At 38.9% G+C, this 22,377-nt stretch overlaps 1 protein-coding gene across 2 annotated transcripts in view; it reads left to right on the top strand.

The window, feature by feature from the left end:
* The window catches only part of CTNND2 (catenin delta 2), a gene marked incomplete at both ends in the record, with an annotated part of 505,693 nt that overhangs the window by 210,083 nt on the left and 273,233 nt on the right, over positions 1-22,377 (top strand). The window contains 2 exons of one of the 2 annotated variants that reach the window (XM_079533797.1): positions 4,180-4,214; positions 4,680-4,796. In XM_079533797.1, coding sequence (XP_079389923.1) covers positions 4,180-4,214; positions 4,680-4,796 — 152 coding nt within the window. Of the gene's footprint in view, positions 1-4,179; positions 4,215-4,679; positions 4,797-22,377 lie in introns of those variants that run through there. The other variant, XM_079533798.1, reaches the window with a different exon arrangement.

The raw sequence follows: 22,377 nt of genomic DNA, 5'->3' as shown, positions 1-22,377 counted from the left end.
TGAAATCATGCTTAAAATAATTTACTTAAAGCAATGGTCAGCCTGAGTCTCTTAGCTGAATCTGCGTTTTACGTTTGAAGCCTTGAACAGATTGCTGTAGTGCTTAGCTATCCCAGGAAGAAATACTGCAATGATCAAATGCACAGAAGTGGATTTCCTCAAAGGAATTTTATTTATATTGCACTCTGTTTCTTAAGAAGTTAATTGCCTGCAACCAAAGTCCAAATCCATAAAGTTTCAGGGAAAAAAAGGGTTTTGTTGATTATTTTTAACTAACGTAGAACTATTAGAGATTGTCCGAAGGAAAGCTATGAAGATGGTGAGGGGCCTAGAGGGCAAGATGTATGAGGAGCAGCTGAGGTCACTCAGTTTGCGCAGAGCAGAGGAGCTGAGGGGAGGCCTGATGGTGGCTGCAGCTCCTCACAGGGAGCGCAGGGGCAGCGCTGAGCTCTGCTCTGTGTGACTCGGTGATCTCTATGTGTCTCTTACAACTCAGGCCACTCCAAAAATAATGCCTCCTATTTATTTCCATGGAAGCTACAACGGATGCAAAGAGCACAATAACTTTACTTGATAGTGAAAACTCAGCTACAGAGCACTATTTTTCAACATTATCACCACCATTAGCAATGTATTTTCATTAAACATGAACAAGAGCTTTCTTGCCATGCTTATAAAAATGTGAAGGAAGGAAAAGGGAAAGGGAAAGGGGAAGGGAAGGGAGCGGAAGGGAAGGGAAACTAGAAAAGATAAAAGAAGAAGAAAAAAAAAAAAGACAATTCCCTTTCATCTCAAGAATTTGTAGCAAGGCCTTTCTAATATAAGTGGGAATTAACCAACAGTTTTCACAGAATCACAGAATTGCAAAGCTTGGAAGGAACCTCAAAATATCCTCGAGTCCAACCCCCTGCTAAAGCAGGTTCCCTACAATAGGTTGCACAGGTAGGCATCCAGACGGGTCCTGAATACAGAAGGAGACTATGCCAGTTTTCTGGCACTGTAATCTGAGGAAATCTGTAACAATTTTAAAAATTTCTTTGAAATTCAAAGGGTACAAAAGGTCAGTGATGAGTAAAGTATTAGGGGATTTGAGGAGTGGGGCTTTTTATTACTTTTTTTTTATTTTTACAATTTTGATGACTGTTGTAAAGTATTAGATTAGATTTGTTGGACCATCAAAAGGACTTGTTGACGTGACAGCTCAGTTGATACCATAGCTGACTAATGGAGTGTGATTTAGGAGAGATGATTGTGTCCCATCTATAGAGGTGATTATTGCAGTCAGAAATTCTGACATAATTTAAATTGGGCAACCAAGAAATAGTATGGAACTGGGTGGCAATTAGGACCTTTTTCTGTAGTAATTGGTAGGAATTATATCAGATTTATTCTTATCTCCTTTTTTTTTTTTTTTTTATTTCTTACACAGTTGATACCAAAGGTTGGTTTATTTACAAAATATTAAAGAAAATATACTGATTATTTAAGAACTATTCCTCCTTTGCTTGAACCAGAATATTAGTGCTTCTCAACCTCCGTGCTTTTTGTGAAATGTCTCTGAATCTTTTTTGTTCCACCTTCCACAAGTGAGAACTTCCGGAACAGCAATTTAAAAGTCAGTGAGACAGTATCTGCCTGTAATTATATACAGCTATGTTTGTGAGGCTCCATTGCAAAAGTAATTGGAAAGATTGTAGCTGATACAGCTCCTCGTACAAGTCCTTTCGTAGCTGTTGCACAGTAGGGTTAGATGTAATTTAATGAATTGTTTTAGAAAACAATAGAAAGAAACATTTTATGTAGCAGATCATTGCAGCACTTCCTCAAAAATGGAATGAGTGGAAACTTAATGACTTCTCCACACAAAGAGGCACAAGAACGCTTCTTGGGTAATCAAAGGAATACAACAGTGCGGGTTTGCCCTTTAAGTGTGTATGCAGGCTCTGTGATAAATCAACAGATGTGCCAGACAGAGTGACTTGTAGTCCTGAACTCCCTCCCACCACGAATTAAGGGTCTTTGTTGCAGTGCTCTTTTAAAGATCAATAAGGCTTGTGACTTGAATAACAGTCATATGCACTGATGTTCATTTGCACCAATATATTTGTGTGTGAGGGACAAAGAAAGTGAATTTTCACATTCTGCCTCTGGGCACGGTTTTGGAACCCAGTCCCGATGCAGACCCTGCCCCAACTCCCAAAGGTCTCTGCATTGCCACCAACCCAGCCCCCTGCTCAGCATCCCTATGGAGCAGCCTGCCCTCGCTGCTCTTTGGCACCTGCATTGAAAGACAATCCCTGGGTATCTATCCAGATAGCTCGCTCTTTGTGCACAGACATGGATTTTCTTTTCTCACTGACATGGATGAGATGACACTCAGTGTTGTTGCCAACAAGATTTAGAAATTTGTTTTGCCAGCAAGAAAGCCACCTGAGGTATTGAATTTTGTGGTGTCACTTGAAGTGGTATCTATCACTTATGTAGAAAATTCTGGAGGTGGGTCTGTATAGTGGGGAAATATATGCTGCATATTATGGATGACCCTAATGCCAGAAAGGCAGAATGCTTTCAAGTTGCTCACTTTGCTTTGAAACGTCTGCCAACTGGTGCCAACTGAACATTCAGTTTGAAAAGTCGGACAAACAGAACTGCAAAAAGAGCCACTGTCCCTTGTCACCACCAAATGGGGTCAAGGCTACATTTGAAAAGGCATTTTCAATTAAAGTCATCTCTTCAGTTCAGTACTTTGCCATAATTATTTGCCAGAGGACTCTGGCTGTGTTTATCTTCAATATTATTAGCTTCAATGCACTCGAGTGCAAACATTTTAGCTGAGTGTCTGATCGAAGGACTAGCTTCTTAATCTATGAAACCCCACACCAATGCATCAAAATAAGCCACAGGTGGAGGATATTTGGAAATTAATGATGATCTGTAGATTTGAATTTGTCAGATTAACACTTGTGATGCCAGCTGGAAATTAAAACATGCTTTTAGTACTATTTATATGTAAATTAGGCAATTATCCTTTTTTTTAAAAAAAAAACTACCAAATTTGATCAATAATTAACTTAGGTTATTTTCATCCAGAAAGAAGCATTTCATTTCATTTATATTATTCTTGTTCACAGGACATAGATGCAAGGAGCTCTATTCACATATTCATAAGAGGTTCAGCATCCACTAGGAAAGGAGAAAACTATTCAAGATTTAAAACCCATGTGCTTCTAAGAAGAGCAATTATTCTTGACATCAGAAATAAATATTTGTTTTGCTTGAACCCTTCAAAATAATTTGTCTTGTTTTTTTTGTTGTTGTTCCTGTTGATTTTTATTTTACCAATAGGTGTAAAGATGTACAGAAGATGTACAGTTTTAATCATGACTATAATAATCAATTCACTATTATTATAAAAGTATTATGAATGACTTCAAACCTTTTTGTATTCTTGGCTTGTAAGAAAGATCTGTAGTGAAGGACAGGCACATCATGCCTTTGAGTAAAGTGTACTCATTGCCTAATTAATCATATCCTTCATTATATCCACTATGGAAAAAAAAAAAAACAAAAACATGCTAATCTAACCTATATTCTAATGTATACCCTCATAATTATAAATTAAGACCTTCCATTGCTTAAGGGCTTGTATATGAAAGCACAAACACTTCTAAGTTTACTTTCTTGTGCAGGCCAATTGAAATAACTTAGCTGCACTTTTGAATAATAAAAATGTACATAAGTAGAACCAGGAATAATGCATGTAAATTCATTAAAAAAAAAAAAAACAAAAAACAGAGGTAACTGCTCACTTGAGAATGCAGTCTAAAAAAAAAAAAACAAACAGGAAAATCCTATTTCTCTAATAAAATCTCCAGAAGTTGCAAAATGTTGACAATTTAGCATTGCAACAGTCTACATTGAGACTAAAATAGTGGCTTCTGTATGTACATTTTAAATTATTTAGTTAATAAATAGTTTATTTTTCCTTGCTGAATGAATGCTGTGCAAGTTATTCCTGAAAAAAAAAAAAAAAAAAAGAAATATACATAAAATAATGCTTCATAAATTCTGCTATTTATTCTTAGGTCAGTTTCTTCAGAATATATTTAGATCTGCGTATTGGTGGCACAGTACTGAATCATTTCATAAAAAATTAATACTTTTTCTTTTTCTTTGCAGTTCAACAGAAGAGCAGTTTCACTGGCAAACACAAGGTAATAAACTTATCATTAGAGTATTACATATATTCTCTCCCATAAAGCTTGCTTCCCAAATAAGGTAGAGGGGAGAACAGCAATGCTTTTATGCACTTGTTGGGTGTTTTCTAGTGTTTGAAAACTCTGCTGAAAAAATTGTAGAACTTGGCAAAAGTGGTTAGGGTTGGCAAATGGAGCATCTACAGAGATAGAATAAAGCAAAGTTTTGAGAGAGGGCACTGGTCTCTAGGTTTTTCTTAAGATAAGACCTGTGCTTTCTTAGTTTGCTTTTATTAATCCAAAGCCAAACTGTTAAAGGGCAGCATAACTCTCCTGGATCAATGTGGCCAGCCTGCTCTGAAGGTGCCATTTGGGTGTGTTTTTCATTCCTTCATCAGCTATAACTGATATATGTACGTGATAGCACGGAACTAGTTTTATCTTTTGCTTTTCTTATACTTTTTTATGTTAATGTTACTACAGATGGTCAGAAGGATATAGAAGATGAGCTCACTACAGGTCTGGAGTTGGTGGACTCCTGCATTAGATCACTGCAAGAATCAGGGATACTTGATCCACAGGACTATTCAGCCAGTGAAAGTAAGTTGCTAAAAATGTGCTTTTCAGAACCCACAGTTATTTGTAATACTTCATGCTTTAAAACTGAATACATGTATTAGAATGTTTTTCTCATTATTTTCTCAAATCAGCAGAAGACAGTGTAGCTGGGAGCAGGAAAATTGGCTCCCTGCATTTCCAATTTGATTTTTGATTTTCTTTGTAATTGAGAGAATTTCACTGGCAGTCCATGGGCAGAAGCCCCATGGAATGTATTTTAAGGAATACATTTAGAAATTGCAGTATGGCCATACTGTATTACAAGGTCATGACACAAGACTTCAACATCATCACTACAAAAGCATCTTTAAAGCAGCACTGCTTCAGTCTGCAAAAGTAGTAATCGAAATGTGAGATGGTGTGATGTCACTTGTTAGCTAGTAGCTGATAGTCTCTAGGACCAACATTTTCAAATGGATAAATGGGCCATAATTGTTGAACTATTTAAGGATGATGCACAGAACACCACCAGCAGCAAGAAAGATGAGGCTTTTTCTCAGATGTTGGTTCAGTGGTCATTTGGTAGCTGTTCTTGTTTGCAGAAGAGTGCTTTGAGTAGATAGATCCTCTGCTAGTGTCAGCAGCTGGAGAAGTGAATCAAAGCTACAGTGAGTAAAGAACAGGGACGTGCCGCCCAGTGTATTTGTAGAGCACATATCTACAAATGCACGTGCTCCGAAGTCACAGACACTGAAACAAAGCTTTCCAACAGGCTGACAAGTCTGAGATGAGATGTAACGGTGGGCACTGAAGATGCAAATTAGTTCCCTATTTTCCTTCGCTTTTCCTCAGTCTCCTTTCTGATACACTGTTGCTGTGTGCCACAAACTATACACACTTTCCCATCACTCCTTCTGCTGCTCCTGATGTTACCTACGCTTTTCAATTTTCTCTTTTATTCCTCTGTATGTCTTCCCCTCTGCTCCCTTGAGCCATTTTTGTCTTTTTCAGTCCCTTACTGCTTAGTACCCTGTGACTGAGACACATCTTTCAGGGTGGTTGCCCAAATTCAGCTTTCTTAAAACCAAAGGGAATGATTTCCCTTTCCTGTGGAAAGGCTAATGGAATGTGACAGCAGCCTTCTGCAAAGCAATGGTGAGTTGTCACCTGAAATGTCATCATTTCAAGTGAAAGCAAAGCAGTGCAAGGCTGAATGCAGAATTTTAATTTATCATAACATTTTTCATTATTTTAAAACAAGATTTGCAATCAGATTCAAAGTTGACAGTCCTGGGACAGTAGATAGTGTTTCACTTTTCATATACACAAGATTTCTGGGTCCACAGCATCACTAACAGTTTTGGTAAGATGCTCTTTGACCTGAGAAAAATTTTCTGTAGGGAAAGCATGATGCAACAGTTTAAGCCCTTATAAGTTGCCCTGAGTTTTCCACCTCTTACTCTATTGTATTCAGAAGTGTATTTAGAGTGAGAAGAAACAGACTGAATGACTGATCACAATTGTTTTCATACATTAGATAGAAAAATGAATCTGCGTGGACTGCAATAGGGAAGGTTGAAAGCCAGAAGCTCCTATGGGTGGGCATTGCAGAAACTGGATGAAGAGATGAAAACTAAGCAAAATGTTAGGGAAGGATGAGAATAGCAGGTAGAAAGAAATCTGGATAGGTGAAGGTAACTGCTGTTCAAACAAATTTCTGAGGAGTGTCACAGAAATATAGGAATCAAATACGAATGTGGTGAAACTAGATTGCCATTTGCTATTTATGGTTGTTAATTAAGAATCAGATATATATGCCAAAGCCAACAGTTGCAGTTAATCGATCATAAATGCGGGATGTCATACACTGGATTTTTCTTTTTGTTTGGGAGTCTGTTTTCAATTTAGAATAAAATTTAACAGATACGTCAGTTAAAATGCTATTCTGTTTGCAAAGTTAAAAGCACCATTATCAAGACTGTCTGTGCAGAATATTTTTTTTTCTTGTGACTGTACTCTACAGCGATTATTATCGTATTTTGTTTTGTACATTTTCTCTCAATGCTTCATTTACCCTAAAGCTAAGGTTTAGATTGTGCAGTAACAGATTGGCCATGAGCCAGCAATGTGCCTTTGTGACCAAGAAGGCCAGTGGTATCCTGGAGTGCATTAAAAAGAGTGTGGCTAGCAGGTCAAGGGAAGTCTCCCTCTCTACTCTGCACTGGTGAGGCTGCATTTAAACTACTTTGTCCAGTTTGGGTTTGAAAAAGACAGGGATCCAGGAATCCAGTGAAGGGCCACAACAATGGTAAGGGGCCTGGAGCATCTCCTCTATAAGGAAAGGCTTGGTAACCTGGTCTCTTCAGCCTAAGGAAGAGAAGACTGAGAAGGGATCTAAGAAATGCTTATAAATACCTAAAGGGAAGCTGGGAGGCAAGGCTGGATGAGGCCAGCCTCTTCTTGGTGATGCAACAGGGCAAGGAGCAATGGCCTAACTCTTGAGCATAGGAAGTTATATACTAACATGCGGAAGAATTTCCTTGTGGTAAGGGTGAGAGAGCACTGGAACAGGTTGCCCAGAGAGGTTGTGGAGTCTCCTTCTATGGAGATATATAAGACCTATCTAGATGCTTACCTGCATGACTTACTGTAGGGTACCTGCTGTAGCAGGGGGTTGGATTCGATGGTCTCTTGAGGTCCCTCCCAACCCCTGCGATTCTATCATTCTGTGATTTCATCTTGAGCACTGTTAACTTCTCTACACAATGAGAACATAGATATTAAATGAAAACAAAAATTACGTATTTAATAGTTCTGCTTCTCACTTAAAGCTGATTTTTATCTCTCCTTTGCATCCTAAAGTTCTGATGTGATAGTTAGGAAATCATTCAAGTTACCTTTTTCCAGTACATAGTTTTGTATGTTACTGGTTCATCCACAGGTGTGTTGAGAACAAACACATCTAGTTGAACTGTGGTAGCAGCGTCTCAAATAAACGAAAAGTTATACAAAGGGAAATCTAGGACTTACTCTGGAGTATTTCACAGTATTTGCATTTCATAGACAATTTTCATCGTAATTCATTCAGTTTCTACATAGGAAGTGAGATAAACGTCTCACTTCATAAAAAGCATTGTTTGTGATGCATTGGAACTTGAATATTGAGTGTCACAGGGTAATCCATGAGAGTTTTTTTTCTTTGTGTTGGACCATTTTCAAGGAAGGCCCAAGGTGGCATGATGAAGAATGAGGCAATCATGCAACACTGAATAGGTTTGCATTTTTGTGTGCACTGTCCATAAGACAAGGAGGGAGACGAAGAGTGATAATTCAGAAAAATCATCATTGCGTGCCATTTCTTAGCTTTTGTAGTCTAGAATTTACAATTTTACCTGAATTTCCTTCTGCATTTTGAATGCTTAGCTGTATTTTATGTCACTAGGGTAACTGTGAGGAGAACATTTCTAGCCTGCTGCGTCAGTTCTAGCCTAGTGGAGGCTGATTTTTGAAATCATGATATGAAAGCTTCCCCAGGGATGTGACCACAGCTTCTTTTCCCGAACTGCGTGCACCTAGTGCAACAAGTTAATCTGTGGGTAGCTTTACCTTTGAAGAAGATTAGTGTTTCTGTAGTCAGAATCCTTATGATTCAGTTTTCTGCACTCTGACTTTCTCAGAACTGTTTTTAAAAAATGGTCATGTAGCAGGCACAGGCAGCTATTTGAGGTTATAATACCTCAAATCCCAAATATCATCTTGTGCAGTTTCTTTACCAGCGTGAACATAAGCTAACAAGACATATCACACGAAGGTGGCTTAGGCAGGAGGTGTTCCATATTGCTAAGACTAGTGCTCCCTAATTATTCTTGCTGAGTGTGAATGAGCTGATAGACAAATACATAGGTAGTGCTGTATAAAGCTCTTATTAGTATGGGGCAAGCAGAGCCATCCGTTATTTTTAAGTAATCATTGTCAAAGATGAGCAGATTCATAACTGCTGTTTCCTCACATAAGCTTTCTGTGGTTGCCCAGGCCTGGGACAAGGGTGTATGCATCTGAGAGGTGCTCCTGTACTGTGGCCAATCTCTTCTGTTTCAACTCAGTATAAACTGGCCAGAAAAAATGTGTTTCTCTTTTGTGTTTCACATTGGATATTAGGAAAAATTTCTTCAAAAAGGTGGTGGGGCATTGGAACTGGCTGCCCAGGGAGGCAGTGTAGTCAGAGGTGTTCAGGAAACAGGTAGATGTGGCAGTGGCGGATGTGGTTTATTGGGCATGGTGGAGATGGGCTGACAGTTGCAACTAGACGATCTCAGTGATCATTTCCAGCCATAGTGATTCTGTGATTCTGTAATTCTACTTAGAGACAAGCAAAAAACAGGAAACTATGAATAAAGTTAAGGTCAGTTAAGACCTCAACCTGCGTACCTTTGTCCAGCTTCCTGTATTGCAGGAATTTCTCTTTGCCTTTACATAGCTATAAATCTGTCGCAACTGTATCACTCCAGTTTATACCACATACAACCTGATGTTGCTTTCATGCTGTCAGAGAGGAGCTGAGATTGTCCTATGTGCTTGTGGAGATGCCACCAGCAGAAGGTCAGTAGTTCACTAGTACCCTCAGTCTCTGAGGTGGGCAGCTAAGGGCTGCTGGCCCATATGGTGGCCACCATCTTGTACTGCACATCCCAGGCTCCACCAGTCTCTCAGTGTGACTGTAGTGGCACTCCATCCCTCCTCCTTGCTGTCAGTAGCTGTAAAACTCAGCTTGGCAGCCTGCAGTGGGTGGCTGATCTGGCTGTTCCTTTCTGAAACTTTCTTCAGCCCACTGTTTTCTGTTTCTGATGGGCCCCAGAGCACAGTTTTTGTACAAATGAATACTTGTCATTGAAACAAGGTTCAGGGGAAGATCAGAGATGTGAAAGCCAAGCTGGGTCATGTAAAAGATGCTGAGAATAGGTCACAGGATAAGGATGGAAATGTTCATTGAGTGTATGGACTGGAATCACTGCAGAGGGAAACATGCAGGGGAGCAAAATTTTGATGCGCTGTGGACCAGAGTTCAGGATAGAGCTAATATTGATGATGTTTCAGATAAACATAAGACCACCAGGAGTATTGAGTGATGACTGTTGCTCAATTTGTGGTGTAACTGAGTGATTCAATCAGCAAAGAAACATGAAAAAAGCATTTTCAGAGAGCTAAGTAAGTATTGTGGAGACTGTACGTTAATATTTTAGATTAGAAAGCTTGGAAAAATGGGAGATGAAAGAAAGAAAAGACACAAAAGGAGGAAAAGTTCAGGGAGAGAAGGCAAGTAAACACAGATGTACAATTGTGGATGAAGAAGGGTGATTGCTGGATAAAACTTTTCATTAAGGCTGATAAGGTCACAGTCTCGCCTACAGGTAGGTGGGGAACATGCTGATGAGCTGTCTGAGGCACCAATGCATCCATCCTCTGTGACACAGAGCCTGGAGGCCTCTGAGCAATCACTGAAGTCCAAGCTGCCTTTTCCTGCCATTGTTTGTAAGTTTGCATTTTAAAGATGGGTGGTGTGAATAAATGAGATCAATGTGGAATGAGAGGAAAGTTTTGGTCCTGAATTTTTTTCCTTCTTACTAGCTCCCTTTTGCCATTGCCCCTATGGTTAATTTGCATGCCACATTATGGACTTCCACAATACTAGCATCAAAATCAGTTCTGAAATAATTCACTGGGGCAGATGGAGTCCTTACAGACCTGTACAGGTTGCAGAAGTGAGGAGAGGCAATGGTTACTCTCTCTTGTCGTGACAGTAGCAGAATGAGAGCTAGACAGACTGCTGAGATAACTGAGCAAATCCATTGGCACTTTCTTCCTAACATAAACCACAGGCTCAAATGTCTCCTAATCCAAAAGTCTCTAACTTTAATTTAAGGTATCTATACTTAAATCTGTCATGCTATTTCCTTTGCTTCAGTCTCCACAAAATGAACCTTAGACTGGTCTTAAAAGGATTATGGAACAGATTTATGGAGCTTCTGGTGTTTAAGTTTCTCATCGAAATGGAATCCTCTCACCAGTTATTTTTCTCTTGCTTAATCATTTCATGTGGAAACCCTCTTTCTTTGCTCTCTAAATAGTTACTACAGACAGCAGCAATAGAGCTTTTGTTGACATGGATCACAAAAAACTCCCGTATCACTGTGACATGGCTGCAATTCTCAGATATTTTTAAAATGCTGCATTCTAATCTTCAATTTAAAACTTGGCATTTTGTATTGAAACTCCGGCTTTCCCCACCTGACTCTGCCAGTACTACGGGCAATCTTTTCCACATTTCCTGAATATTCACATCTGTGACTCTGTTGTCCTCTGTTCAAGATTAATTAGAGAATACAGGATGCTGATAAGGCAGTAAATACAACGGAGATTAAATAATACTGTCTTCTTGGCTTTTACCATTTCAGAGTGTGCTTTGCTAAGGCTGCACCTGAACAAAATTGCAGGCAGTTAGGGACATCCCAGTCTTTCTGCAGAAGAAAAAACGTGGCTCAGCACAGAGTATTCAGTCCCGTGATGTATTAACTCTTGTAGTCACTTAAAACTGTTTGCCCCAAATGCAACACAGATGGATAGCGGTGCCATTTAGAAGTCTCTCTCTCTCTCTCTCTTTTTTTTTTTTTTCCTCTAAAGAATGACTGACGTTAGATGAACAGACAATTTTTATCTCAGGAAATTATACATACTGTTGTATTAAACAGATGTGTTTTTCACTTATCTATGCTGCCTAATTCTGAGGCTAAAAAGATGGGCTATGCTCTTATTTTATTGTCTTAATTCAATTTTGTTTCAGCAATTTTTTACAATAACAGAGATCCTCCTTACTCAGTGTGAAAGCAGATGTCCCACTCTGAAAGAGAATTCCTTCTCCAACCTTCATGATTTTCATCCTTTATCAGCCGCTTTATTCATTGATATTGAAAATAGATTGAAACAAAAAGGCTCCATTTACACAATGAATGTGTAAAAAGATATGTGTTTATGTGTTTTCAATTCCATTGCTCTTCTTTGTGAAACTGCCACCTGTCAGATGGCTGACATGCTGAATGAATTGAAATTTGGCATCAGTGGACCTCACAATTTGTTGATAGATGAAGTTATTTCCATTTCATTATCTACTCTGAGTGCCAGGGTGATCCAGCTGAGTCATTCTTTGCACACACAAAGGAGGTGTTCTCATGGGATCTCCTGATAAACACACAAACTCAAAAAATCACGTGCTCTTCAAGTATGTTTCAGAGACAAAAATCACCTCAGCACTGTGGATGCCCTCTTTAATTTTAGAAACTGAGAATAATTTTAGAATCTTTGGAATAGCAGTGGCATAAGTGCATTAAAAGGGTCACTTCACCTTTCCTCCTACCTCTCTTTCCTTTTGCATTAATGCAAACCTGGTAGTCATCTGACTAAACAGTTTTTAGCTACAGATAAGCCACACTGGGTATATGTCTGAGGAAGCATCTGACAGTCTTTTAATATATTTAGAGTAAATATTTATGGGTGGATCGTTGGCTGCCTCTTGTTATTCCATCCCATCTCTTTTAATGCAAGCCTTCTCAATTTGTTAGCTCAAAGCTCTGGGGTTTCTAAGTCATCTTTGCCCAATATCTAATGTGGCACATCCTCTAAACAGTGAGCAGCTGCCAGAAGCATCTTCTGTTTAAGTGCAGTCTCTCTGTTCTCTGTTGCATGTTCTCACCCAGAACTTTGCTCACTAGCTGTCCAAACCTCTTATCATTGGTATCAGCACGGTAAGGTTCAGGTAGAACAAGCATATCTTTCTTTCTAGGATATTGCATCATGTTAAATTCATGCTTGTCTTCTCACCTCAAGAGAACAAGTGATTTTTAATTTTTTTTTTTAAACTTTCCTCTTTTATCAGTTCCCTTACACAGTCAGGAAAAGACCACTGCAAAGAGTCAGTTTTAGGAGTGGAGCCACACATCTTCCCAACAGCAATCCTAATGGTATTTGGCATCTGTTTCACCAGCTGTGCCCTGCTAAGTCATTCTGACTGTGGGATGTTACGGATTGTAACTCGGGTCCAGCTGATCTTGCTCTGCTTAGATGCTGTGCCCGTCTTCAAACTCTTAGGACTGTTTACTCACAGGAGGCCTGGAGAATTCTGCAGGAGTCAGCAGCACTCTGCAAAGTAGCCTCCGCTTTCTCTGGTTCCTCAGGGGCAGCAAAGGGGTTGCTGTGAACACCCTACTATGCATGACACTGAAAGCCTGTTCTTCTGCAGTTATTTTAAAGACCAGTCATGCATCCAAGGGGATTTATAGGCTTCTCAGGGAGAAAGTGCTTGAAGCCACCAGCAGAACTGTTCAAAACATGACAGTCCAGTATGTTCATGTCCTGTTGGATCTAAATTGCTGGCTTCATTTTAATCTCCCTGTAGCCTTGTCCTTTCCAATGCTCTGATCTTTGCTATCCTGCTGTTCCCTAAAATACGCCTTCCTCTCTTGCCAAACCCTTATGTCCATTCCTTACCTTCTTGCTTCCATTCTGTCTTTTATTTTCCAATTCCTTTATCTTTTCTGTTTTCACACATCATGAAATAAAACCTCAGTATCTTGTTTCCCAAACAGATGCCTATTCATCCTCAGAGAGGGAAAAAAACCCAAAACATTTTCAGTATAAAAGTGGCCTTGTAATCCTTACTTTTTACATGTTTATCTGACTTCAGGCTAATCCACATTGCTCGCTGATGTGTCATGTTGACAGAGCAAAAGTAATAGTATGACAGTGTTGCACATAAGTCATTTGTAAGTTCCCTCCATTTCTGTACAGCAGCCTATAGGCTGATTTTTGTTTCAGTGTATTGTCACCTAAAGCACGTTTCTCAGGGTTCCCTTATCTCAGGCTATGCCTATGTGATGAAATGGGCTTTTATGTATCTCTTCCATACTCATAGCACCATATTACTATATATGGAGATTGTTTCTCTTGAGATGAGTTTGACTTTGGAGCATGGTGTTATTTTATGCTTTTTGACTTAACATCCTTGCCTGAAGAAAACAACTCCTTAAAATTTCACCTTATTACTGCATTACAAAATGTGAAAGTTGAATTAACACAGTAGTAATAACAGCTGGTAAAATATATATGGATGGAGGAGGAAAATGAAGGAGAGAGCAAAGAGATCAGAAAATCAAGAACAATTAGTAGCAGCTTCAAAGATGGAAAGGAGGTAATGATCAGCCTGTAATGATTAGCCTGTGGCAAACACAAATCCTGCTCGAATAACCAGGTGTTCCCTCATCCACTGCAGGAAGCAGTTAGTGAAACTCATTAGAAAGTGACAGTGACTTATGGTAGCATCTGTAGAAACAGAACAAAGAAAGACTTTTGGCATCTGAACCTGCAATGCAAAAGAACATCAGTAAATATTTTGTCTGTAGTACAGGCCAGGAAACAAGTGCACCCACATCCTCTTGACAGACTGATAAACCACTCATTCTGCTCATGCTGTAGTGGTATGCCAGCACCTGTGCTCTCAGCACAGTTAGATGCCAAGAACTGCACAGCTCAGTGATCCTCTGGTGCCAGCTCACGAGCATGAAACCAGTCTGTTGATGCAGCAGTGCAAGAGGTAATTGGTTTGTTGGCCTGCGTGAGATGTGAATGGAACAGAACACCTTGGCAGGTCTGGTTTGGGGCTTAATTTCTTTTGTGCCACATGGAGTTTACAGAATTCTCAGCAAAGTCAAATTTCTGTGACTTGTCTAACATAAAGTAGGCAGTTTTTCCATTATTTTCCATTTTTTTCATTCTGGCTTTAGAAATGGACAAATGCATTTTATGAGTACAACGTGAAAGGAGGGTGGTGCATATCTATGGACACTGAAGGAGAAAATCCTGGGTGTGTGAGGAGTTTAATGGGATTCTTTCTCTGTAAAGGACAACATGCAAACTGCTGTTTATGCTGGAGATATTACATAAGTGAAATATGAGTGGTATTTTTTTTACGTCAATCAAAATATGCAGAGAAGTTCTCATAGTGCACCTTTTGTTTTATGAAAGAGGTGTTTCTGGGAAATTAAAAAGATTTTCATAAAATGTTGACCTTGTTGACTTACTACTTAGTAGACTTACCTTTGAGGCAGTGTTAAATACGCTCTGAATCGGTTTACCGCGAAGGCCAAATAGCTATTTTCATTTGTGGACAGAAAAGATTCAAGTCTGTCAAAGCTCAGGGGGGAAAAAAAAAAAAAAAGAAAAAAAAAAAGTATTACTTTGCATGAGAAAAGGAAACCTATTCTGTGCTATTAGCTAAGCTCACAGAGCAAAGTGATAAATCCAATGATAACTTTTGTCTTATACCAACTATCTGTGAGTAGCTGTGCATCCTTTATAGCCAGAAGCTGCTGTTTGGCTGGTTTTGTTTTGGAGCCTTGGAGATCGGTTTTTGGGGTTTTTTTTAATTATTATTTCTGATGGATAATGCACTCAACTTTGTGTGACTCATGTTTGTGTGGTGTCTGTAACCATCTGATTTTATTTCCTAGAAATGAAAAGGGAGCACTTCAGTTCAATACTATCAATAGCAGCCTTTGGCTGTGCTGGGCACATAAGGTGATTAGGAATACTTGAAACTGACAGTTGATCTTTTAATGTATAAAATACTTCCAAAAATTTATGACTTAATCATGCAAAAGATACCCATAATTACCTAGTTTCTTCTTCTTTTTTTTTTTTCCTCTGTAAACCAAGCTCATATTCAATTTTAAAAGTATTTGTTCTTTACAAAATAGGAGATAGGCAATGAAAACGAAAAATTAAAAATAACTATTATTTATGTCAAAATACGGTGTTTCCCAAATCAAAGCATGGGACTTCCTGCTTAGCTGGACACTGCTGTCTGTGTAGCTGCATACAGTGCCTGCTCTCACGTGCAGCTTTCTTCTTCTGGTCACAGGGTAAGAAAGATAGAAAGGTGTAAGACATAAGAGCAATGGCAGAGGGCCCTGGGTTTGCTCAGCCCAGAGCAGAGGAGCTGAGGGGAGGCCTGATGGCAGCTGCAGCTCCTCACAGGGAGCGCACTGAGCTCTGCTCTGTGTGACAGCGATGGGGCCCGAGGGAACGGCATGGAGCTGCGTCAGGAGAGGGGCAGCTGGGGGTGAGGGACAGGGTTTTTCACTAGGGGGCAGTGGACATAGAACAGGCTGCCCAGGGCACTGGGCACAGCCCCACGTGCTGGAGTTCATGGAGCACTTAGACAATGCTTTCAGACACAGGGTTTGGATTTTGGGTGGTCCTGTGTGGAGCCAGGAGTTGGACTCAGTGATCTTTGTGGGTCTCTTCCAACTTGAGATATTCTACGATTCTAAACCCACCCAGAAGCCAAGTTCAGGTACTGTTCTGCTGTTGTTCCATATTCTGATCTTTCGGTAGGCAGAAAAATTCTGTTACAGTGAATACTGTGTGACTTTTACCACTCCTGCATACCACATGTAGAGTTTCACAGAAGTAACATCATCTACAAATCAGGTCATTCGTAGACAGAAGAGATTTACATTCTTAAAGTAGTTCACATCGTGTCTAACTCCAGCTACTAACAAGTTTTTTTTGGCAGAGGCTTCTGATGAAGGTGTAACATGTGCCAGCAGAAACTGTACTGCCAAAAGAGCTCCAGTTCAACCTTACACATCCATAGATAGAAGGCTAGTGGGAATTATTTTTTCTATTTGTGTCCTCTGCAGTACAGAAATGCAATTTAGCTACTATCCTTGCTGCCCATCTTGCTCCTGGGTGCTTTCCATCTATTGCTCCTGTAACACCCATCATCCTAATGGTCAGTGATAAATTATGTTTTCCAGATCATATCTGAATTCAATATGTGCTGAGTTTAGCAAGCAATTTCATAAAATATGATTAATCTTCTATAAAAGAAGTTGCTTAATCCTGAGGTCATTTAAAAATTTGCAGTAGGTTATCCTTGTTTTTAATCAAAATTTCAGACAGCTTTTTCTATAAAAATCAAAAGCACAGGCAGCTTCTGTATACTGAGATTAAATATGTTTAAGCCTATTATTAAACCTGCTTATCATTAAAAGTCTTGATCTCCACTAATTTCTCTCATTTAAAATGGAGCTCCAAAATTTTTTTTATTATGAAGTACTACCAAGGTTGCTTAAGAAAGAAGATTTGGCAGTCCGGCATTTCACAAAGATATCTGGAGTAATGCCCTATTTGGTACGATACAGAAAGCAAAACAGTACACTACCTGAATAAATAACAGTGAACTTACCCTATAATGTCAGGGCTGCCTAGACTTTGCTACGTTACCTTGTTCTATGAGTTTGCTACAATTTCTTATTTCCAAAATATACTTCCTAACTTCCCAACAACTTTTAACTGAATTCACTGGAAATTCTGTTATATTCATAAGTTATCACTTACAGATTTTTGCCATCCATGAAGAAATTTTTTCCCTTTATATAATTCTTTAGCTAGCTCAGCTACTTTTACCTTTCTTGTCTCTCCCAGGTGTGCATTTAAGTGAATTTTAACTACTGGGCAATATGTACTTGGAGTGTGCAAAGGTTTGAAACATAATTCCAAACAATATTTGGAGCTCATATTTTCCATTTTGTAGTCTTGGCTTAATCAAGTACAGATTCTTCTTATCTGGACATATGTCACTAGTATTATGCAGTACTTGGAATCCTGGAGAGTCAAGCATTCAAGAATTCCAATAAGAGCATTCAGAAAAATAAAAATAAAAATCAGTAATCAAAAACAAACTCATTACTGTTAGGATGGGATGCAAGAGCACAAAGAAGTGTGAGAGGATATTACTTCTTGCAATAGCGCACTGGAGTCCTGATAGTCAATGTTAGTATCTAGCAGCCTCGATTGTAGAGCTGCTCACGAGTCATCAACAGGAATTTCTAAATGGCTTTTTCACTTCAAGTCTTACATTCTTCTGTTACTTCTTACAAATGTTTGCAGTACTTTGTTGTCCCTTGCAGTAGTGATTCATTATTTCAGATCCTAACTGAGGTCTTCCGTCTTCTCCTTACAATAATGGCTGTATTTTTATCTTGTAGAAAAAGCACATGATAACTAGCATGTAATGAAAACATCTTCTGTTCCCAGTTCACTTACTCTTGAAAGAAAGTGCTCTTCGTCTTTTATTCTAGCAGTAATTAGGTCAGAGAGTTAGAAGGGATATCCTTGTATTGTTCCTTTACATAATGTCATCAGCCTGGTTTTTACATCTTATCTCCAGATATGTATCATTTATAGGTGTCTTGAATGAAAATGAACATGTGCTACATTTCTGAACACATTCCACTGAAGCCTATTTTCCAGTGCTTACAAATAGGTTCTGTAACAACACTACAGCCCTTTTCTGTATCTGTAGGTAGTACATAGCCCCCTTGGTGTTGGCAGTGCATGGTACTGCATATAAATTACTTTCCATTTCTGTAAATCAAGTTCATTTTCTGTGTACTTGTGTAAGAGTTGCTGCCGTTCATCTGAAGAGATGTTTGTTTCATAATAAGAAACCTACTTTAGTATCCAAAGTTTTATCACTTATTTCTTCATTTTGAGTATGCTTCTTCACCTACACTTTTTTCAGCTTTGTACATTACTAGGCCATGGAATAGCTGCGTTACATTGCAGCTTTGGCATTCCTTACTGTAACACAGTTACCTACATATTTAATATTGAATATCTCCTAGAATATAGATCTTGAAATACTTTGCTAGTACAGATCTTTATCTGAAGGGAAAGTGGGGAGAATGCCTTTTGTTACTGCTATATTACAGCTACATATTATCTTCCATGTGACATGTTACTAACAGCTGTCTTGAAAATCCTTTTCCTACAGGATGCTTGACCAGTCAGAGCTAACTGGATTTGTTTTCATCAATTTATTTAATTTTTTCCTTATTATTTTTTTCATCATATTTTATGCATACTAAACCCCTGATTCAAGCACATATTGATGGCCAAGCTGGATATTTCCTTTGGATTTTACATTTTCCCATGGTCCAATCTTTCATTTTTCTGCCTCTAATGAGGAAAATGTTGTCTTTTTATGACAACCACAAAGGTCTCCCATCTAATTCCCTGGACTTTTCCCTACAACTGACTGCTGCCACAGCTGCTTCCATCTGCAGTTCTGCAGAGACTAGAAATGGGGAAGAAAGGAGATAAGGCTGGGCTTAAGTAGCAATTTGGCTGTCCCTTGCAATCCCCACAGGCTTGCAGACCTGAGGAATCTTTTGCAGGGCATCCCTCACCTTCTCTCCACTGAATTTTTCAGCTTTCCAGAACTGTCCTAAATAATATCTGCAACAGAGTTTCTTAAAAAAAAAAAAAAATTCAGATTATCTCAGAAATAGGCCATGCTGCAAGGGAGTGTTTGAGAACAAACAAATGTCCTTTACCCTTCTGATCTCAAAGGAAAATTTATTTCTGATTAGGAGAGCAGGACTTGAAAAATGGGAGATACCAGTAAGATGCCACAGAATTTGTCTGTAACTATCGTCCCCTCTACACTACCCTCAAATACGCTGGAAACAACCTTGCAGGTTACCATCCAGAGTTATCCAAGTTTTCATTTTCCTTTCAGTCCAGTTCTAGCATTCCTCCAGCTTTCCAACTATAGTTGAGCATTCAGAAACTGAATGCTCAATCTAAAGGTACTTGAGCCAATGTTTCATTTTATTAGATCTCTCAAAATCATACATCTCTTTGCAGAACTGGCAACAAATGCAAGCAACTTTTAGAAGTGGTTAGCAACTATTTTTCATGAATATACACTCTTAAACACACCGGAAAAGTAGGTTGTAGAGTTCAAATCAATATTTCAAACAAAACCTTAATGACCTAAGAAGAAGAAGAAAGAGTAAACAATGACATCTTGGTATTTGAAATCCTTAATTAGGACTACTAAGGAACACTTACAAGATGATTCCTCCAACTGGAATGTGAGGCACCTTGACCTATTAACTTTGTAAATGAATGTTTAAAGGACATTAAAAGAGTTTTGCTAGTGCTTTCTTTCAGCTGTTACCCAAATGAGCAAAGCAGGTTGAAGAATGTGTGAAGTGATTAATTACACTAATTAAAAATACTTTATTTACACTTACTCTATAATTTATCATTACTACTTCTGTCAGTTGATCGAAGGTGAGGGAAGTGTTGTTTATAATTGGAATGTGAGCTAATTAAACATTCGTTTTAGCATGTTTTGGTCTATTTCCTTTGTCAATTAGGACTAGCATTGCAGTAGATGACTGACCAAGTGGAAATGTGTAACACAATAATTGTGCTCCATTTTAGCACTTAATTGGAGAGGAAAGCTGCCCCAGTAATCCAAGTGACTTTAAATCTTAAGGACAGAAAAAATCCTGCTCTTCTTACTTGCATGATATTTTCACTGGAAACTTCTCATGGAAAACTAAGTAACAAGCATGTAATTATTGCATGGAGGCTGACTAGGTGTGTATGTCTGCAGTTCATAGTGTAATTATTTTATCCAATTCAGAAGTAATTATTGCATAGATTTAGAATACTGAATTAATCATGCCTTTATCTTGTAATAATACAGTACTTTATATAACTTGTCATTATATGGTAATTATTTGATAATTTAACAACTAGCAGATAATGTATTATTGAATACTTGCTACGTGATAGCTTCTGCTGTGTAATGTAAAATTCTAGTTCTCTTTCATACTGAAAATTGACCATACAATTGCTATAGCACATGAACTAAAAATTTATCTTGAATTGTCATGGGTTGTGAAGCTACAACTTTTGAAAATACTCTACGTGATATATTCCATGAGATACTGCAGTCTCCCTGCTAGGAAATAAGTAACTTTTCAGATGATTGATTGGCAGACAGTAGGGATCATCTGTCATTAGTATCACCACAGGGAACTATTTCTTTGGCTTCTTTTAGTGACTTCCGCCTTCACAGTAATCCAGCATTCACCTGGCTATTTAACTTTGAGAACAAGCAATGACTCTAAGATATAAGGCTGAAAAAATATCATGTTCAATGAGTTTGTAATGCAGTTAATCCTCAGATTCCTACCACCTGAACCCCCTGTCCTGTAGGTTAAAATATTTCAGCAACAATACTGTACTTGATTTGTACCACTCTTATCACATGCCATGTATTTGTTTCTACATTCCTCACTGAGGATGTATAATATTACAAATAGCAAAACTTAATAGGATGTGTTTCTTCCCCCCACCTCTACTCGGTGTAAAGATACTGGACTGGTCTCTCAGAACTTCACATGTCTTCTTGGCACCTATGCAGCTGCTTCACTTCTGCCTTTGTTAATCTCCTTGGACCACAAGTTCCTAGTGGGTTTCTTTCATGAGATGTTCTTCTGCTTATGAACACTATAGGATAAGATTTGGTTAAGCACTACCACTGTGTATTTGCCAGACTGAGTCTTATTTATGAAAGAAAGGAAAAGAATAGGTCATGACTCACCAGCTCCGATTCTTAGAATCATAGAATCATAGAATCACCAAGGTTGGAAAAGACTTAAGAGATCATCCAGTCCAACCGTTCACCTATTCCCAATAGCTCCCACTAAACCATGTCCCTCAGCACAACATCCAGCCTTTCCTTGAACACCCCCAGGCTCGGTGACTCCACCACCTCCCCGGGCAGTCCATTCCAGTGCCTGACCACCCTTTCTGAAAAGTAATAATTCCTAATGTCCAGCTTGAATCTCCCCTGCCATAGCTTGAAACCGTTCCCTCCGGTCCTTGATTCTCAACCAGGTTGCCTAGCTATTAGATTCCTGATTGCTGTGATGCCTAATTTTTTGTCATCCCTCCCTGAAGACCCATTAGACATTAAGGACTGCCCACTAGAATCAAAATTCAGTAGTGTGTGATTAACTTTGGTCTTTCTTGCCTTTTTTTGAAATATCTTTCCATTTCTTTTCTTTCTCTACTGCATTTTTAATACTATGGCTATTCATTACCATCATTGTATTTTTTTTACATTGGTTTTATACCCTGAGTTCAGTTGATACATTTCCTCTGTAAGCATGCTTCAGTTTCCTACACCTTAATGTATCTTTATACACCTTAAAATATATTACAAACTGATTTGACTCCTACTGAAATTACCAGGCATATTCCAGTGAAATTGAATATAGTGGCCTTAGCCCTTGTATGGGAACTGCTGAGTCACGGCCTGAACCTCTGATTGATCACCTGAGGCGAGCCATGAGTCAGCCAGAGGAGCACAGGTGAAGGCAATTCACCTGTGCTGCTGGAAGGGCTGGAGCCAGGCTCCACCCCTCCTAGACCTATTTAAGAGCTGGCTACCAGTAGGGAAGGATCTTGTCTGGAGATCCCCTCTTCTGGTGTTTTGTAGGTGAGCCTAGCATACGGGTAAGCCTTCCATTTATTCTCTCTTATTATCTTAGTCTACCTTGCCTAGCTCTCTTGTTCTTTTTGTGATTATAACATCTTAATATCCATTGATTATATAGCCCTTGAGGTTTCTGAGCATACAAAAAAAGGACATTTTGGACCTTCCTTCAATGTGTAAGTGGGATTGTTCTGATGAAATGTAGGT

Source organism: Tetrao urogallus (genome assembly GCF_951394365.1).
Source record: "Tetrao urogallus genome assembly, chromosome: 3".
NCBI classification, from domain to species: domain Eukaryota; kingdom Metazoa; phylum Chordata; class Aves; order Galliformes; family Phasianidae; genus Tetrao; species Tetrao urogallus.
This window is presented reverse-complemented; position numbering and strand designations above follow the sequence as displayed.